This window comes from Balaenoptera acutorostrata, chromosome 15 (assembly GCF_949987535.1).
Source record: "Balaenoptera acutorostrata chromosome 15, mBalAcu1.1, whole genome shotgun sequence".
NCBI classification, from domain to species: Eukaryota; Metazoa; Chordata; class Mammalia; order Artiodactyla; family Balaenopteridae; genus Balaenoptera; species Balaenoptera acutorostrata.
In genome coordinates, this window is record NC_080078.1 from 86,604,133 (window position 1) to 86,623,999 (window position 19,867).

Sequence of the window (19,867 nt, forward strand, 5' to 3'; positions counted from 1 at the left end):
GAGAAGTCAGACAGCAGGCTTCAGAGCACTAGCAGGGGGATGAGACTGTCCTGAAATAATGAGGCTGTTCTGCCGCTGGAACACGTGAGAAATCAGGAATGCCAGTACTGATGCAGGTAACATGTTAGATTTTAGGGAGAAGAGATGAGGAAAGTATGAGGTAAGGCCATCCCCTAAAAGGTAAAGAATTAAGGAAAGAGGTACTGATATACAGTAATACTCTGGAAATGCGGTGAAGGCAGTTGAACAGGGCAGAATAAGGATTACTGAGCAATGCTGTGTAGCCACTTGAAATATGTAGTCATAAATTTAAACCTTGATTATACTTCTCAAGTGATGTTCAGGTTGTGGAATGAGGGGTATGAACTAGTGGATAAAGTTGAGGAGAGGCGAGAGGGCAAGAGACGATTATTTTGGACTAAGGACTCTAGAATCGGTAAGGAAAGAAGGAAGGACAAGAAGGGTAACTAACAAACAGGCATAGCAAAAGAGTGGTGGAGTAAACAGCCTGGGACTACTCTAGAAAGCAGGCTGGGGTGATGATGTTTGAAGTAGAGATACAGGGCACAACTATGGTCATGACAAGGTCACAGCAGAACGGTTTAAAGAGCTGGGAGGAAGGAGGAACCTGGGTTGGATTACACATACAGCACAGTATGGGAATTAGTATAATGTATTATTTAGGAGCCTTGGAAGTCTGGCCAAGGATGAGGCAAACAAGGATGTGTGTCACGATGGGACTGATTCTAAAGAAGTCTCACAGGGCAACACGGAGTTTCAACTCCTGAGTAGTAGTTAATATTACAGCAGACCTGTCACTTTCTTGACATAGAATCCCTGCTACCCTATATCAATCAATCAGTAAATGTTAGCTGATGCTAGCAATGGGATAAAGCTAAGATGTGAAGGGTTTTCCTTTGCTTATCTAGACTAAGAAGCCTTTACCACTGTATTTAAATACCAGTAATATCCGAATAGTCTGCTACCATGAAGCAGGTAAGTGCGACAGTGAGTGAGGCTGCATGGTGTTATACTTCAGATGTCTGATTGATGATTGGAGGATATTTTGCTTGATCCAATGTTCATAAAACAGGAAAACGATTTATAAAGTAAAATAATTGTATAAAATCCCAGTGACAGCATTTATTTCAACTTTATTATACAATTAAAGCAAATAAATGTATATTCATTTTTATACATTAATCTAGCAAAATATTATTACAGTGAACACTAGGGCTTAAAAGGTACTTGTCAAAACAGCCTGCGGTGAGTTAATACCATTTTAATTCTAGATAGACATGTTAACTATTTTAGGCTAGTTAGTGCCTTCTGATACAATGGAGCCATAACTGAATAAATATACTCTCCAACAGTGTGCTGAAAGTACTGATTTACACTCAGGGAAGCATTTTAAATCAGACTCCTCCCCCTTCTATGCATCACTAAATTTTTATTACTTGTATATTCTGAACTAGTAAATTTTAATAATACTTTATATTTAGTTCAAACTTTTAAAATATATTTTATATGATAAATTTTAGTTTATTAAAGAAATAACTAGTTTATGAGTATAGTTAACTTGGCAATATTTGTCTCATGCAAATATTACTATAAAAACAAGCCAATTTCTTTTACTGATTGGTTTCCCAAAGCTTTCTAAAAAAAAGAGTAGTATTGTACAGACAAAAGTCTTTGGGTCTCAAGAGTCATGTTATAGTGACTGTAGGTTCTTTCTCATCCATTAGAGGACATTTCTTTGAATTCAGAGGTTCCTACAAAGGTACTCTTGCCTGGGTGACATGTATTTTCTTTGTAGAGCTACTCTGGTATTCCTCAGCTATACACACAAAGGAATAACTGGATAAAACTTGTTGATAACTAGACATCACACATTGTTTCTTTCATGAGCCATGAATAATGACATCAATCCTCTGCGTACATTAAGAAGCTCCTCTTCTTGCTATGGCCAAGAAAAAAAAAAAATCACACTTTGGTAGTTTTACAGTGAAACTTTAAAATCTAATAAAATAGAAAAAAATCAAGATATTATGAATAAAGTTATTACGTATCAGTGTTCGTTCTATCCAATTCCCCAGGGTCTGTTCCTAGATAGCTACAGAATTATGTACTTATTACTGATATTTTAGATATATTTAGATGAATTTAGATGATCAGTTGACAGAAGACCTCATCTTTTAAACCCCAAATCAATGAAATTTATTTTTTACTTTCTTCCTTTAAATATCAAATCTATAGTCTGGAGAAGAACTTCAGCAAGAATCAGTCTAGTTAGTTAGCTTATGTGCTTTAAGCTGAACTGGCTTAGCCACGCATCCTGATCCTCTGCTATATATCAGCATACTGGTTCTATTAAAATTTAATAAAAGTGTATTAAAATATCCTGTATCAAAGATTAGTACTAAAATACACATAGAAATGCCTCCATCTGTGAGAAAACACCAAAGGCATGTTCACTTGGAGAAGTACCTTTAGACAACTTCCCCCCTCCCCAACCCCTGATTGCAGTTGCTGGTCTACTAGACCTTTGGAAAGCCAGCTACTTTTATCCCCAAATCTAAGTAAATGAAGTTTTGTCCAAGTAGACAATAGTTCTGTCTTGGTAGCTCTGCCTGACACAGGACTTAAGACACATCAGGACTGCTGCAGTGCATCGTGCTTAGATACATACAAAGAAATCATTCTTCTAGCTTGTTTTTAAATTTCTAAATCCATCTTTTCTTCCTTAGGAGAGGGACTCATTATTTAAATCATCCCTATTTTTCTACTGTAAATTTGCTCCCATTTTAATTTTAAAAACTTAAAGAACTAAAAGAACCCCAGTGGGGCTAAAAAACTGGCTTCTCTCAATCCAAAAAGACAGAAGAAAAACCTGTGGAAGAATTTCCCATTTAAATATATAAAAGCATGACTGATCATTCCATTTGAAAAACCCAAACTAGATAGCTGATTTACCATTTCCTTAAGAAGTCTGTCTTGCAGCATTTTCATGTTTTCTTTCATCAAACACATCTGTGAATAAATAATTTCCCCCATGAAATTTACTATAAAATTTTCACAGCAAAAAGACAAGTTAGACTAATATTGAGAGAGATTATATATAAAAATATAAAATTTATACCTCAGATGTAAAAATAGTTTCTTCATAATCAGTGTTGTAGAAGACATTCTTTTCCAATGAAGCTTTTAAAAGGTGAAGTCTAACAAATACAATAATGAAAGTTACCTTTGTATTTTAATTAAATTAAATTGCTATAATATAGTATATATAATTTTAATTTTAAACTATTATAATAAAAAAAATCTAATGTTATAGATTCTAATCAAGAATGTCATACTAACCTCTGCTGTTCACTTTTTTTATAGGCACTGAACTTCTGAAACACCTTTTCCCAAAAGCCCTAAATTTCAAAATACAAAACTAGTTATAGTATAATTATGTCTAAAAATTAAAACTTAGCAGAATTTACTGTATTTATATGACTCCTAATTTTAAAAACAACTTGGCTATATGCTAAGAATATTGCAGATGTCATATACTCTTTCAGATTAAAAAAAAAATTGAAAGCAAACTCTTTCAGACTTTCTCCTTTATTATCAAAGGTATTCATCATAAACTTTATATATATATTTACTGAAGTATAGTTGATTTACAGTGTTTCAGATGTAGAGCAAAGTGATTCAGTTATACATACATATATATATTATTTTTCAGATTCTTTTCCATTACAGGTTATTACAAGATATTGAATATAGTTCCCTGTGCTATATAGTAGGTCTTTGTTGTTAATCCATTTTATATATAGTAGTGTGTATCTGTTAATCCCAAATTCCCAATTTATCCCTCCCCCACATCATAAACTTAAGTCTGTATTTTTAGTGTATGTATATGAAACTAACTAAAAATCTAAGATAAAACTAAATTATGTTCTAAAAAACAAAAACCTTTGAGTGTAGCTCTTTAAAAATGAGGTTTTAAAATTATTTTTAAACTCTTAAAAGCACAAACCACAAATTCTTTCTCCAAATCTTTTAAAGACTGTGAATCTTTTTCAAAATTCTCCAGCTCCTCTATGATGATGAATTGGAATTTGTCAAGTTTTTTGATCCTATTAAAGAAACAAAATGAGATTATTTTTTTTTAATGATAGCACTTACTTATAGCACAGCACTTAGAATATTTCAGAAGGGATTTTTAGCACAGACCTATACTCCTGAATCTGATGGTTCATTGTTTTTACATGTTGTTGAGCCGTTTTCCAAGACTGCTTAGTAAAATAATCCATCATTTTGTGGCGGATCTGAAAAATACTCAATTTTAACTTGAAAAATCTTTACAAAATAATAATCTAACCAAGACTATATTAAGGCCAAAGCCTTTTCCATGAAATATAAATGCCTAAGAAGAACTTAGAAAAGTGAAAAATTAAAAACTCAGTGATCTCAACTGAAGTGTTAATAAATAAGCTCAGTCAGAGCAGGGCCTAGTTCCACCAGGAAGGCTCTGACTGAGGGTTGGAATTGGTAATTATTTTCATAAGTACATGACATTCTACATTTACAAAAATGCTAGTGATTATAATTCCCTTCAGGAACACAGCATAAGAGTCACACTCAAAGTTATTTATTACCACTTTTCATAAAAACATATATTCGCAGCTAGTCACAGATGTGTAACAGAATATATGAATCAGGGCTTCTCTGTTTAGATGAGATTGACCTTGGATAAATCAAAACAAAAGAAATGTACAGAATCTTAAATAATTTCAGATTTTACCCATGAAGAGATGAAAAAGGCAAAGAAGAGATAGGGCTGATAACCTGTGCAGAAAAATATCTTCTCTTAACAGGAGGGCAAAAAGAGCTGTCTACTCTAAATATAGGCATGTGAGAAAAAGAGATAGGTGGAGAAACAATAATTAAAACTTATTTTATAAAGTGTTTTTGTAAACATCACCTCGTTGGAACCTCAGTAACTAAGGATATGTAAGTACAGAACTGGTGAAACAAAGTGAAATGGATTTCTCTGACTGAGGTTGCTCATCCTCTATACTTTAATATAGTACCCTCACAAGCAGTCACTGCTATGGAGATTAAAGAATGCATTAAAAAGACTAGGCATGAAAAGAAAATCGTTCAGAAAAAAAAAAAGAAAAATCACATAAGACTCAAAATGTTAAACTGAAAAGGAAAATAGGACAAAGAGACAGAACCCATAGAAAAAGAAAGAATACAAGTAATGCACAGATTTTAGAAAAGGAACTGGGCGCATGAGATAATAAGGCTTTTCGCCTAGGAATCATTCCAATTTTTCACCAGTACATGAGGAAAGGTGAGTTCATGAAGAAGTGTTTTGTTGCCAAAGGGTCAAACTGACAGTCTAGTAGAAAGTGTGGCATATTGTCATGTTATTGGGTGTAAATATAAATCATAAAGAATGACAACTCACATGAACTTTCCTCCTAAATTCTGTATTGAGCTCCTCACACATCGTCCCTACACCTGAAATTTCAGTTTCCCAGTTCTCCCCACGAATAGAAAAGTCATTTGATAATGGAGATATACTTTCAGACACTGAAAAATGAAGACAATCAGCCAAAATTAAGATATGCATTGTTACAAATTTAGCATTATTTGTCATGAGGCTGAGAACAAATCTCTTATTTTTAGATTCTATATGTAATCTAAGGATTATAAAATCAAAGACAGACTACTATATTTTTCATTTAAAATATTATTTTGACTTATTAAAAAAACCTTCTAGCATGGGAATTAAGGCAGAAACAGTAACATTAAAATGGAACATACTTGGACTGATTTTTTTTAAAAAACTAGTTCTTAACTGCTTCTACATTATTAACCCAAGTATTCAGTGACACACTCATCTATCAGTAAATTCATACTCTAGTAAGACTTGTCTGTGGTAATCAGTGACAGAATGATGAGGGAGATTTATGAGTAAAAAGACCCCTACTATAACATTACCCAGGTAAAGTGAACTTTGTGATAAAGCATTATCCTTGGATTTATCCAAAGTTATCTTTACAAAGGAATTTGTTTTGTGAATAGAACCACTCAAGATCTAAGAAACCATTTTCAAAAATAAATGCATTTTGACTTAGGCATTTGCTCTACCTACCTTTGCAAGTGTGATGATCTGCACCTTCTCCTTTAGACAGTTTCTTGGGAAGCAAGTTTGCTCTTTCTTCTTCTTCTTCTTCTTCCAATTCTGCTTCACCAGGATTACTTAGATTGTCTTCTATGTACATTCGTTTGCGACTAAGATGTTGTGTAGGGCCTTAGGAACAGTTAAAAAGTAATTAACAGTGCTACAATCTTAATTACAAATACCTAATATATACTTGCTTTTATAAAAAAAGGCCTTTGTTTCCATTATCTGTATAGTTTTAGGTAACTGTGCATTAAATTCTCTCTATTGTACTTACTTTCATTTTAACATTAACTAAATTGACTTAAAATATATAATTTCCTCAGATGAAATTTCACAGTAGTATTTTGGTGATTAACATATGTTTTTTTAAAAAGCAACTCTTTTGACTACAAACCTGATACATGAGTGGAGTCATAGGACATGCCACACCATATTTTCTCTCTTCCTTCACTAGACATGGATAATGGAGATGCTGAATGACTTTCCTAAAGTATGTATCAGAAATAGGAAAAAAATTCTGTAATTACTCTTGGATTCACCTTTGACCATCTTTCTCAAACCCTAAAGACAGTAAATTGCAAATGCTATCAATTCTTTTTTTTCAGATTGTTTTGTTTCTATACCTTTTTTATGTCTCACACTACCATGCATTTACCTAAATTCTTATGTTAACCTCAATCTTAAATTACAGCAATAGTTTTGAGCTGGCTTTTTTAAACTACTCCTACTTTTCAGTTCTTCCTTATTAGGATTTTGATTTCTTTATTTGAGTCAGGAAATGGGAAGCCATAGAAAAGAAAAGTCTAAGCTATATCTTTAAGCCATATTTTTGTCCTCTAACCTTATGTCTTACTGTTTCAATACACAAGTTTGTTACAGTCAAATTAGTCTTTTTCCTGTTTTATGAAAATGCATGTCCACTTCCGGTGGCCCTTCTGTACTTAGGTCACTGCTGCTTCTCCAGTCGGTCTGTATATACCAACCTATCCACTTAGGTCCAGGTCAAAACCCAGCCCACTCCAAGCTGTAAAATTCTATCTTAACATTCTGTATTTTATAGGTTATTAAAATATTTTTGTTGATGGATTGGTGGACTTCTGTAGTGGAAAAAAAGCTCACCCAAATTCCTGTATGATCATGAAACCAGAAAGTCCTAATTATAAATATGTCAGTGGTTTAGCAGTGATAGCCTATTTAAGACCATCTCATTTTAAAAATTTCAACTTTTTTTCTATGATCAAACCATCCTACATATTTTAAACATCACATTTTCAGATAATAACCGTTGAAAAATACTAAATTATAGTAACTATTACTAAAGGCCCGTAATCTGATTCTTATAAGAACCAACTTAGTTTAAGGAAAGCTTGATGGATACACTACCATATATACCCCTCTTTTGCTTCAAATATGATTTTCATATTTGGAGGTTCAATTTCCATAAATTTTTTCTGACCTATAACTGCTTACATCTGAATAGCTGTTGCAATTTTTGTATTTCCTGTATAAGTACACTCCTCCCTCAGTATCTGCGGGGCGGATTCGGTTCCAGGACCCCTTACAAATATCGAAATCCACTGATGCTACCGTCCCATATATAAAATAGTGATCCACAGTTGGTTGAATCCACAGATGTGAAACCGATGGATATGGAGGGCCAACTGTACCACAGAATTTATATTGTTTCTATTCACAATAGTATTATTCTTAACTGGGCTATGAATGAACAAGACACACAGAAACCCAAAGGAAGTTAGAAAACTAAAGAAAAACACAACAACATTAAACCAAACTACTTAAATTTTGAGGGAATAACTCATTCACTACTAAAACTCAACACCCATTCATAACTGGAAAAAAGGCACTTAAACAATTAGAACATTAATCTGATAACAAGTATCTACCAAAAACTATTGATAAGCATGCATGGTAGTATGGTATCTATTTAGCACTGCTCTACAGGTCATAGTAACCTTAAAAATGAAAAGATCATGCAGTATAAGGACTGGAAAAGAAAATGCAAAAATTACCATAAAAAAAAGTTTATGATTATCTAATATTCAAAATACAAGAGAATCTAGGCAGGCGATTATGAGAGAATTTGCCAAGGGTGTGGGGACATATAAAAATCAGTAGTGTTTCTACACAAAAGCAAAAAGTTAAAAATCCAGAAAACAATTGTTTTAAAGTTTTTTTTTTACGTACAGTAAAGAAAAAGGCCCATTAAACACTGCAGAAGTACAACTTTCTTTGTGGAAGATTTGACACAACTTTGTTGGAAATAAGACCAAAAAGTAGAGAGAAAAATGAAATATGTCGATGAGAAATCTCAGTAACGATACTGGGAAATGGCAATTCTTCCCTTAGACAAACTAATTCTAAGTTTTATCGGACAACTATAGGGCCAAGAGAATTTAGAAGCAGAATGAGATGAGGGTGAGGATGGGGGTGGTGAAACCCCTGTAAGCATAAAACTACACTAATTGAAGCAATGTTGTATTAGCTCGAAGACAGAGAGGCACTGTTCTATATTTTACTGGCCAAACAGCTGACCCATGTGGTTGCCAAGGCTGTGACCAAACTGGCATCACAAATGATGGAGAAAGGAGGGGTATCCAATGCATGATGTTGCACTAATTCACTATCGATATGCAAAGAGGAAGCCTAGGAAGATGGAAAACCTCAAAGTTAAAACTAACATCTGTACAAGAAAGGAAAATATTTTTATGACAATAACTGAGGGAAGGATTTCTTGAAGAACAAAAGATTGGTAAATTTCATTAGATCATATTTTGATTTAACTAAGTGAAAAGACAGCTACATACTAGAAAAAGAATGTCTGGGGGGCTTCCCTGGTGGCACAGTGGTTGAGAATCTGCCTGCCAATGCAGGGGACACGGGCTCGAGCCCTGGTCTGGGAAGATCCCACATGCCGCGGAGCAACTAGGCCCGTGAGCCACAACTACTGAGCCTGCGCGTCTGGAGCCTGTGCTCCGCAACAAGAGAGGCCGCGATAGTGAGAGGCCCGCGCACCGCGATGAGGAGTGGCCCCCCGCTCGCCGCAACTAGAGAAAGCCCTCGCACAGAAACGAAGACTCAACACAGCCAAAAATAAATAAATTAAAAAAAAAAAGAAAAAAGCCTGCATTGTATATAACCAATAAAGAATTAATCTCCAGAATATAGTAAGAACTCCTACAAATTTATAGGAAAAATCAAACTATGCAATTTAAAAATTAGAAAAAACAGTTTACAAAGTGGCCAAAAAATATGAAAATACTCACTGATGCTGTTAATCTGAAAAATGCAAATTAAAGTCAGATGCACTTTACACTCATCAGATGGGCAAAAAACTGTAGAAAAATGGGCACTACCACATAGCATTGTTGGAGAGTGTAAGCTGGTACAACTAATTTATATAGCAAATTTCCAATACCTAATTAAGAGTCAACAGTAAATGGGAAACACAATGTCTCCTGTAAATGTCCAGCCAATAAATATGTAACAATTAAAATTCCATCTAGCACAGATCGCATCAAAGCAGGTGGGTGGGGATGACCTAGGTGTTGAGATTTGCAAGATGGGATACTAAAGGGAGAAAGGATTCAAGGAAAGGAGGGATGACAGAGCAATACTGAGAAAGGACCATGGGATGATGGTCTAGTGGGAAACGGTTTTAAATTGTGGTCTGTAGAAATTAAGAGTCTTGCAAAGGTGCTTTTGGGGGGTTATCAGAGAGGGAGGGCAGTGTGTAGGCCACGGTTTAGACCCATCTGCTTTAAACAGCATAACTGCATTTTTATTTTTATGTTTGGCACACTGAAGGTTTCATATAAGATTCTGTTTGGCAATCAGTTCTGTAGCTTTATCACTACTTCGAAATTCTCCAAATTAAGCCATCTATAGAGCCCAAGCCAAGGAGGTGAGGTGGGTTTTGTAAACTGGTACCATAGTACAAACAACTTAAGAAAAAAAAAAAGCAGAATTCAAACTACAAACTACTCCTCATAGACATTATATTTTTAGCTACACTCCCTCACTTTGACCCATAATTGATTCCTTTCTCTAATACCTTTTTAAAAGACTTTTGAGCATATGTACATATTTTATTAATAAGAAATGGTACATATAACAATACATGAGCAGCAGAATAAAGACTTTTTCAATATACCATTACGTTAATATTCATGCCATTTAACTACTAAAGTTCCTTTACAAATCTCTAAAGCAAATGCTATAGTTATACTGTTTTCAACTATATTCTTTGTCAGTTTGCTTTGCCAACTTGTGATTTAGTAACTAAAAGGTTACAGACTTCGAGTTATGGTGAAACCAGAAAGAAGTGCCTGTGTTGCAGGAATAAGCCTGTTCCAACCTAGGAAATGTAGTTCTGACATGTAGACAAATAAGTAGTACCTCTTTGGAAGTGATTGTTCCTATCACAGAATTCTTATCAGTACTCTGTACTTCTCATACCACTACATCTTTCTCCTGTATGTATCAGTCTGTTAGTTCACTGAGGCTGTTTTACTTATTGGTAGGTTCCTTCTCGCCCCCTGACCAAACTCAAAACCTTAAATAGACAAGCACTGTATATCTGATTAAGATTAGAGGCAAATGATTTACTCCCTTCAGGTATATCTAATAAAGGAAAAAATATATATACATTTTTTCCTTACCAAAAAGAATGATCGTGGAATTGGTGAGCAACTTTCTCTTGTACATAGTAAATTCTTCTCACTGTTCTTGGGTGACTTTATTGGACTTCCAACTCCACTGTTTAAGGATTCAGGTGATGAAGTTTTTGGACAAGGTGATACTGGTTTTGTTATACAGCCATAATCCTGAGTAAAATCCCTTTCTGTTATTTTCTCTATACCTATATTGCCTCACAAAACACAAACAAAAAGAGATGGCAGGTGTTAATCACTGACGTCTTTAGAAGTAGTATTATTAATTTAAATTCTAAAAAATATAGTAATTTATCAAATCCTCAAATCTTAGCTGTATTTAGAAAGGATAAATGTTCAATAAATCAAGATAAAATTAAGTGTAAAATATTTTTATAAGACTTTGAAAAATATTAATGGCTCAATTTAAAACAAAATTGTAACTATAAGAACTTTCAAAACATTTTCAAACACCAATATCTATAGTATGGGCTGCACTATAATGACCAACCTAATTATTATCTTGAGTATTTTGACACCAGTACTGATATGTATTAAAGTCACAGAATTTTATGGTTAGAAATGGCTTGGGAAATCATCTGGTCTACATCCTTTATATATAGATGAGAAAATTCATGGCTGAAATAAGTCTTAGTATAAATGAATTCTCAGACAGACAGTTTTCAGATCAAATCAGGGCATGTGCATCTGTCTTCTGAATGTGTGCTTATCTGAGATGACAGTGGTCCCAAGCATTATGAAAATACTCTAGAAAAGAACAAAGTAGCTACTTTAGAGGAAATGTACATTAACTGGTGTTGAATGGTCTTGAATTTTAGCTAAAATGACAGACACTTAGAAATGCTTTAAAATATCCATAAAGGGAAATGAAAAAGATATTAAAAGTAGAAACTTATTCTTATAGTTTCTATACTAGAAAAATATATACATATACCAGAGCTCCAAAGAATAAATTTTTTCTTTCCCAATTATTTTTAAATAAAAGCAAAACTTTAATTGTTTATGAAGATAATCCACTACAGGTCCAAAGATTGACCATGATATTTCTTGGAGAATTTTGTCAATGAAATATAAAAATGAGAAAATAGAAATTCCCATCATTATTTCCCTCTTATTAAATGTATTTTGAGCTAAAAACATAAATGTTTATTCAAGCTTTCACATTATAATTTGTAAGTATACATTAAATATTTTCTATATTAAAGCATTTGGTCTTTAACTTCCTAACATGTAAAACTTCAGTGTCATAGTAATATTGTTCCCAAGTCTACTTAGCAAAGACCAAGTTCCTAGCATTAACTAGTTTAAAAATGAAGTTTTGATTACTGAAAATCTTAAACATATCCCTCAAAATTAGTCTTCAAATTGTATTTTCATATAATTAGTTATAATAGAAAATTAATGAACATTCAACTAAAAGAAAAAAATGATACTGACATCTCATTACTTCTATAGATGATGGACTCCCAGATAAAGTTACAGGAGATAGATCAAGACTATTATCTCTTATAGTATCTTTCAGTAGAGATGAGTTTTTCCATTCTTTTGATACATCCTCTTGTGTTTCGGCAGTGAAGGAATTCTGCTGTTTCTTTGGCAGTTTCATGGTTTTGCGTCTGGAATGGATCTTCTCCTCCTAAATGTATTGGTATCTTTCAATTATACTCGAATACAAATAATTTATACTTGGACACATAAAACAATTTAATTAAATTACATTGAATTATTTATTAAATGCCTTGTATCACTACATACAGGCATAACGGACCTCAGCATGAGTAGTGAAAGACCTTCTAATATACAAGAAAGCATATGACAAATTCACAGGAAAATATTATAGACTATAATAAATATCCTAATAGATACAAATAAAATGCTATAACGGTTCAAAGAAGATGATTTCCAGTTTAGGGAAACCAGAAGGAGTTCCCCGATTTGATGGTACTCAACACGCTCAGGAGTCTGTAAAAGAAGATGGCAAGGGAACATACTGAGAGTATGGAGGACGACTGATATGAGCAAAGGTAGCGAGAAGCACAGGTCTTGTTTGGCAGTCACAGGTTATTCTATTTGACTGTTACAGTTCTGTGTATATACTGGGGAAGTGAGAAAATAAGCTTGGAAAGGTATTTCGATGTTTTGAATGTCTATTTGGAGATTTTCAGGGTTTTCCTTTGAAGAACGTAAGATGAGAGTTGGCTTGGTAAGATTTACCTAACTATTTGCATAGTAAATTAAAGTAGGAAGCGATAAGAAAATGTGGAGGTAAGTTATGAAGTCCTTAAGGTCTTCCAGGTAAGAGATAACAGGGGGCGATGGAGGTTTAATGATTTAAAATGAGAACAGTGTAATGATCAGAGACCTGCCAGACTCTTTTGAGTTCAAATCTTTTTTTTTTTTTAACCATTTCCTAGCTGTGTGACCTTGGGTAAGTTCCCTCATCTCTCTAGAAGTCAGGGGTGAACAGAGGTGGGGCAGGGTATGGAAAGAACCTCAGATCCAATATTTTTGCTTTCATTCAAGAAAAAGATCCACAGCTTCCCAACAGTCTGTAGTTTCTTGAAGCATAATTTTGGAAAGACCAAGTACTTCTCTAATTCAAAGATATTATCTTAAAGTTATAATTTTACTAGAGTCAAACATCTGTTTTGTAACAATAATGCCAACTTATTATAAATTTTAACATTATATTGCCTAAGCATCAATTTTTAGAATTGTTATATAAGTTTTCTCATATGGAAGGTTAAATCTTAAAAAGAAGTGACAAGATAAATCTGACATTCTTACAAAAATATATTCTATATTTAGTATTTTAAAAGGCTTTTAGAAACTATTAATCTGAATTGTATCTATTTACCTTTACTAGCACTTTCTCTTTAAATGAATGTGAAAATTCTTGTTCACTCTCTGATTCTGAATTTGAGAGATCTTTATAATTTTTTTTGGTTTCTGCGGCTCGTCGTGGAAGTCTCGTTCTCCCATCTGGAACTGTCTCATCTACCTTTTTGGTGACGTTTTTGTTGGGTGTCTTTAGGAGAAAAATTCCTGAATATATTAGATCAATATTTTGAGATACAAGCTATTTGCTACAAAATTGGCACTGTGACAAGATCTGTATATTTGTAGGAATAAAAAGATTCCTGATTAATACTTTTAAAATGACTGGATTTTATCTTTCCATTTCAAATATATCTTTATCACCTTTTTATCCTTATCATTAAAGCTCTGTGAGGCCTGATACATATTACGTAACTAAAGTAAGAGACAGAGAAAGGAAAAGATATCAAAAATACCTACAACCACAGAATAAAATAGACTTAAAACAAGTCAACATGATTCAAAAAGGCAGAAGGTAGAAGTAAGTGTGCAAAGCTTGGAACAATTATAGAAAACAAGGAACTGATAACAAGGATAAAATTATGAGGGGACAAATGATATTTTTTCATTACAAGGAGAAAAATAATTTTAAAGGGATGTTTGAACACAGACTTCCTGGTTTTACCATTTTAGATCTTGGCTGTCCCCTTTCCAAAGATGGTCCTGCAATTCAAGAAAATAAGGTTAAATTTTTCAAATAGATAAGAACTGACATTAAAAATTGTTAGAATACTTCTGCATGTAAGTTAAAATCATAAAAACAATAAGAATATACCTTTAAACTCACTCAAAAATTTAAGTTTCAAGATAAGACTAAACTGACATTGATAAACTTTTACAGTGTAGTTCGGTACAACATGAATTACCAATTTCCCTTCTTCTCCTTTATTTTATAGTATACACTTTTAAACATACAAGAGAATATGTAACATACATTATAAAGTTACACCCATGAATCTACCATTCCACTAAGAACCAGATTATGAATAATACTGAATCTACTTTGTGTACTCCCTCTTACACGATCCTCCATATCCCCTCTGCCAAAAGGTCATCACTATCCCGAAATCTGTTTCTTAGTCACCTGCTTTTAAAGTTTTACTTCACAGATATATATCCCTAGACAATATAATGAACTTTATAAAACAGTATCACATTATATGAAATATTCTATGATTTGCTTTATTTTTCACCCATCATTATGTTTCTAAGACTTACCCATATTATTAAGAGTTGCTTCAGTCCCTATTCCCTTTTTTGCATTTCCAGGACAATTTCCACTTTCTAAATATTCACTGAAGCCTAAGAACTGGGCTTATCCCAGCCAAGGAAATAATAATGAATTGGGATTATCCAAGGTCTTCCTGGCAATAAACCAGCTCGTACATATTGGCTCACTGTCATTCAACCATAAAAACAAAACAATTCACTCAGAAGTGTTCTATTTTAAGAGTATTTACTGACTTCAGTATTCTAACCTTTAATAACTTCCCATGTCATAAATGTCTTTACTTACACATCTTCCTACTAGACTATAAGGTCCCTGAGAGTATGTGAATCTTATCATGTTTCTCCTTGGCTTATAACACACTGCTTCAAAGTCCACACACTGTGACTAGACCCAGCCACATTTTTCAACATTTTACCACAAGTCTGATCTACATTCCAACTACCCCGATACTGCACTTCCTGAGTACACTATGCTACTTCCTACTGTCTCTTATATATATATGTTAATCCTATTACTTCTCTTCCTCATGTATATGATTGAACTCTCATCTGTTTTCAAGATTCAGCCTCATTTCTAAACACATGCCAAAGTTCATTTCCTATTTCCTCTATTTTTACTTCTTTTTAAGCCATCGTTCCCTCCCCCAACTCCCACAGGTCACTAACAATTATTTTTATCCTGAAAGAAAATAAAAACTGATTCCCTTAAAACAAATATAAATTTAAAAGCTCAGAGTTATGTTACCTTCTTTTAAAAATGGAATATATAAAATCTCTGTGGTTTAGTAAACACTGAAATTTATCTAAGCTATGAATATGGCCATTATGTCTAGCCAAAAATGCATAACTCAAACTCTTATCCAGCTACTTCAAAAAGCAGAAGACTTATGCTAGGAAAACATTTTGTGAAAGATTTTGGCAAAAAAATTTCTGCAAGAAAATTGTTTTCCTTTCAATAAATTTTTATTGCATCTATATGAATTCCTAAAAAGCAGGGAGTGGGGTGTTGTCCAAGCTTTGATTTTGTTTACGGTGCTGGGTTCATAAGTACTTAATACATTACTCACAGTAATTAGCTAAATAACTGAATAGTAGGCCATGAGTAGAGAAATGAGAGTGTGTCATGAACCAAAGATTATGATAAACCATATTTTGTGTCCCTAAAGATTCCAATAAAAAAGAAATTTAAATATAACCATATTACCAAAAATAATAAAACAAAAAGAAAAACTGCTGTAGCATTTTGGTGTTATTTACTTTCATACTTTTTTTTCCTATTCAAAAGAGTATGTAATTATAAACACTATCTACATAACAAAAACACATTTATCAACCAACAAAGTATTTCATACAGTCGAAATGGTAAAATCATTTACAGCATTTCTCTAAAAAGTGATTTCTTACTTGATTTCCCACTTTTATGTTTCTTCACATTTTTATTTCTGCTGTAGTCTATTAGCTGTGGTTTTGATTTTGGTTCTCTTAGCCAGCTAATATCGGTCTTGCTGTCATCACATTTGTATTCTGTGTCAGTATCACTAAAGAGATTTTTCTTTTTATGATTAGTTACAGTCTATAAAAACAAAAAAACACAATCCTTGTAATAGATGAAGGAATCTGGCTTATTATATGTCATATAAAGGAAGTTAAACCAAAAAAATAAAATAAAATAAAAAACCCCACCAAAAAAGTCAGAAAAACTAACTTCTCATTTTTTTTTAGCACACTAAATCATCTATCTGGCATTAAGGACCTATCCAATAAAATCACTCAGAAATCCAGATCAGAGATTGAGATTTATATTTTGCTGTCAATGTTGTTGTTAATTAAAAGTTAAATCAAAACTGCTTACTTCCGTAGAGACAAAACCTAATACCATTGAAGAGAGTAACTAAGGTTGTCATATTTTCTATTACTAGATGATTACAAATAGCTCAGAGACCATAGGAAAAGTCAAAATAGGAACATGGATAATCTCCAGAGTAAAAAAAAAAAAATGATCCAAATATTTTTGTTTTCCAGTTCTGGGATAATCTTTGGCATTGAAAAATTAGTAAAAGAAATACTGATTTTAATAGACACATTAGGATATTATAACTTACTCTTTTATCTTTTGTTTTGAGAGAAGGTTCAAGTTCATAATGATTCCTTAAACCTAACCTTAAACAAAAATATGCATTAATTTAAATCTTAATTACTTGTTTTCTTAAGGTAGCATGCAACTGGACAGTTAGACCTGGGTTTTCTGCCTTAACTCTTTTACTAAGTCCCTATAGAAATGTGGCCAAGTCACTTATTCTCTCTGACCTCAGTTAATTATAAAGTAACAAGGTTAGATGAAAAGACTAAGTCCTTTCAGCTTCCAACTAATGTTAAGTGTACAGAATCTGCAAATTAATTTTAGAAGTAAATGCTAAAATGATAGAATAATAGGAGTAGTTATGACAGCATTTTTATTCTCTCTTTTGATATGTTAAAATGTCAAACTGGGAGGAAATAATTTAAGAAAAAGAACAACTGAGAAAACTGTATTTTAAACTGATCCATCTAATTATAATAAAAATACCTACAATGTTATTGAACTATCCACGCAGGTTTCTCTAGCTGTAGCTTGAAATTCTTGGACCTATATTATGAATAAGCATTAAAAAATTTCTTAGTGTTAAAAGAAGGTAAACAACAATTAAAAGAAATTAACATAAAAATCTTGTTTCTATAACTTCATGTAAGATGTGACAATAAAATTAATCTTACTAAAATGTTTTTATATTTAAGAAGAAAGCTAATAATATAAACTATATTAAAAACAAAATAAGATTAAATCTGTTGCATCAGTAAAGAAAGTGACTTTCTTGTTGCCCCAGTTACTCATTTTTCTCTACTTCAGTCCAAAAGATTTGAAAGAAAACCAAAAATACCTAGGTTGGTACCAAATAAATTTTGAAGAATTTAATAATATACGTTAAAATATTTTAAAGCATATCTATAAGAGGATGGAAATTAGAAAACATGCTCTAATAACTGCATGGTGAATACAAAATAAATACTGAATAACTAAATACAAAATTTAGTATTTTGTACAAAATACAAACTTCTGATTTCTAGCTTACTCCAAGTTTTATAATAGGCTCATCAGCTCCATTCAAATTAAAATTGTAAACATCATTCCTGTAAAAATGAAGAGAAATATTAACTTCATTATACAACAAATAAATTTATTGTCTTCAAATATATGAAGAAAACTTTTAAGATTTATGAAAACTTACTTACAATGGGCATTCAGAAGTAACATTAACAAAAGTAGTCTTCAACTGTCTGTAACTTTTTTTCTGAACCTTTTCCTAAATACAGAAGAAATTTACATAAAACCATTCAAACTGGTATATTACTTGTCAAACAAATAACAGACGCAACTAAATTTTCATATATTATCTAGTTGTGTTTCTACTAATATAAATTTTACATTTGTGAGTTTCTTTATAAACATCCACACTTTAAAAAATATTGAAGACTTAAGTGTTAACTGAGAACATAATAGAAAGTATTACAAATCAAATACAAACGATCCTTATATCTTTAATATTTATTGACATTACTGGACATAGGTAAATGACCTCACTGGTATTCTACAAGCTGAATTTAAGTGATTCTAGGATCACAAAACAATCATACTTCTACTTTTTTCCCCCAGAATCTCATTTGCTTTAAACTGTTAAATAGAAAAATTTCAGGAGAGGCTACGGTTTATGTAAAATCTCATGTGAAAGAGCCAAAATTGTATCAATCAACTAGTATTATTAGGGAAAGATGTGTGTACATTTATTCCTATAGCCCACTGCTCAAAGTATATTCAATCTGATCAAAAAGTAGGCAGAAAAGAAGTTAAATAAAATTTTAACATACTTAAGTGTGTAATTATGTTATTAAAGTAATTTAACTATAATTAAGTACACAAATATCACTGAATGATTACTGATCAGAAATAATTAGAAGTCTAATTTAATATCTGGAAGTTGGAAATATTAAAACTAAAATATTCATTTTAGCTGTGATTCATCTTCAATTTTATTATTTCTTTTGGCTGTTTTATAAAATAGTTTACATTATTCCAAAAAGTTTATCCTTCAGTATTTTACTCCTCTAATCACTGATCTGACTTGTCCTTTCCAAAATGATTTTTACCATTGTTTAGATACATTTGCTCAATTCATCTTTTGCATGCCAGTGTTTGCTAAGTATTACCGAAGATCCAAAAATGAGCAGATATTAAAGAAGATACAAATGTGAGCAAAGGTCTTACTTATATAGGATACAAAGATGATTCTAAACAGTTGCATTCTAGTAGAAGACAGAAGAGAGAAAAAAAGAACTGCAATAGTTAATAAAAAGGTACAAAGACATTATCGCACAGATTCAGAATTCTTGCCCATTTGGATTTTGAGTTAGGGCACCTTAGAAAGTTTTCATAAAGAAGGTAGACTCTGAAGCAAGGCTTGCAAGGAGGAATAAAGTTCTGACAAGGAGAAAAGAGGGTGAAAGAACCTGGCGACTCGCTTCGAAGTTCTTTCCAAAGGGGGAAGAAAAAGAATAAACACTTAGGAAAGACACTTCAGGGAATCTCAATTTATTATGTTTCAGCTAAATAAGACATGTCTAGGGAACTAACTTTAGGAAATAAGACAGACTTTTAAGAGGTCTAGGGAGCCAGCTTAAGTCTCCACTTAATTCAATAAGGAGGGGAGGAGATATGGGGATATATGTATACGTACAGCTGATTCACTCTGTTATAAAGCAGAAACTAACCCACCACTGTAAAGCAATTATACTCCAATAAAGATGTTAAAAAAAAAAAAAAAAAAAAAGCAACAGAGACCAAAGA

At 32.5% G+C, this 19,867-nt stretch overlaps 1 protein-coding gene across 1 annotated transcript in view; it reads right to left on the reverse strand.

Moving 5' to 3' along the window:
- Positions 1-1,147: 1,147 nt before the first annotated feature.
- SYCP2 (synaptonemal complex protein 2) overlaps positions 1,148-19,867 on the reverse strand; it is a 75,679-nt gene continuing 56,959 nt past the window's right edge. Inside the window, exons 26-43 of the mRNA XM_057530318.1 lie at positions 18,259-18,329; positions 18,099-18,156; positions 17,559-17,614; positions 17,091-17,148; positions 16,393-16,561; positions 14,384-14,421; positions 13,739-13,909; positions 12,319-12,517; positions 10,870-11,069; positions 6,585-6,675; positions 6,158-6,316; positions 5,468-5,592; positions 4,225-4,319; positions 4,028-4,127; positions 3,361-3,419; positions 3,140-3,218; positions 2,974-3,030; positions 1,148-1,960 (exon numbers count right to left, since the gene is read on the reverse strand). Coding sequence (XP_057386301.1) covers positions 1,886-1,960; positions 2,974-3,030; positions 3,140-3,218; positions 3,361-3,419; positions 4,028-4,127; positions 4,225-4,319; positions 5,468-5,592; positions 6,158-6,316; positions 6,585-6,675; positions 10,870-11,069; positions 12,319-12,517; positions 13,739-13,909; positions 14,384-14,421; positions 16,393-16,561; positions 17,091-17,148; positions 17,559-17,614; positions 18,099-18,156; positions 18,259-18,329 — 1,860 coding nt within the window. The 3' untranslated portion in view covers positions 1,148-1,885. The remainder of the gene's footprint in view (positions 1,961-2,973; positions 3,031-3,139; positions 3,219-3,360; positions 3,420-4,027; positions 4,128-4,224; positions 4,320-5,467; positions 5,593-6,157; positions 6,317-6,584; positions 6,676-10,869; positions 11,070-12,318; positions 12,518-13,738; positions 13,910-14,383; positions 14,422-16,392; positions 16,562-17,090; positions 17,149-17,558; positions 17,615-18,098; positions 18,157-18,258; positions 18,330-19,867) is intronic.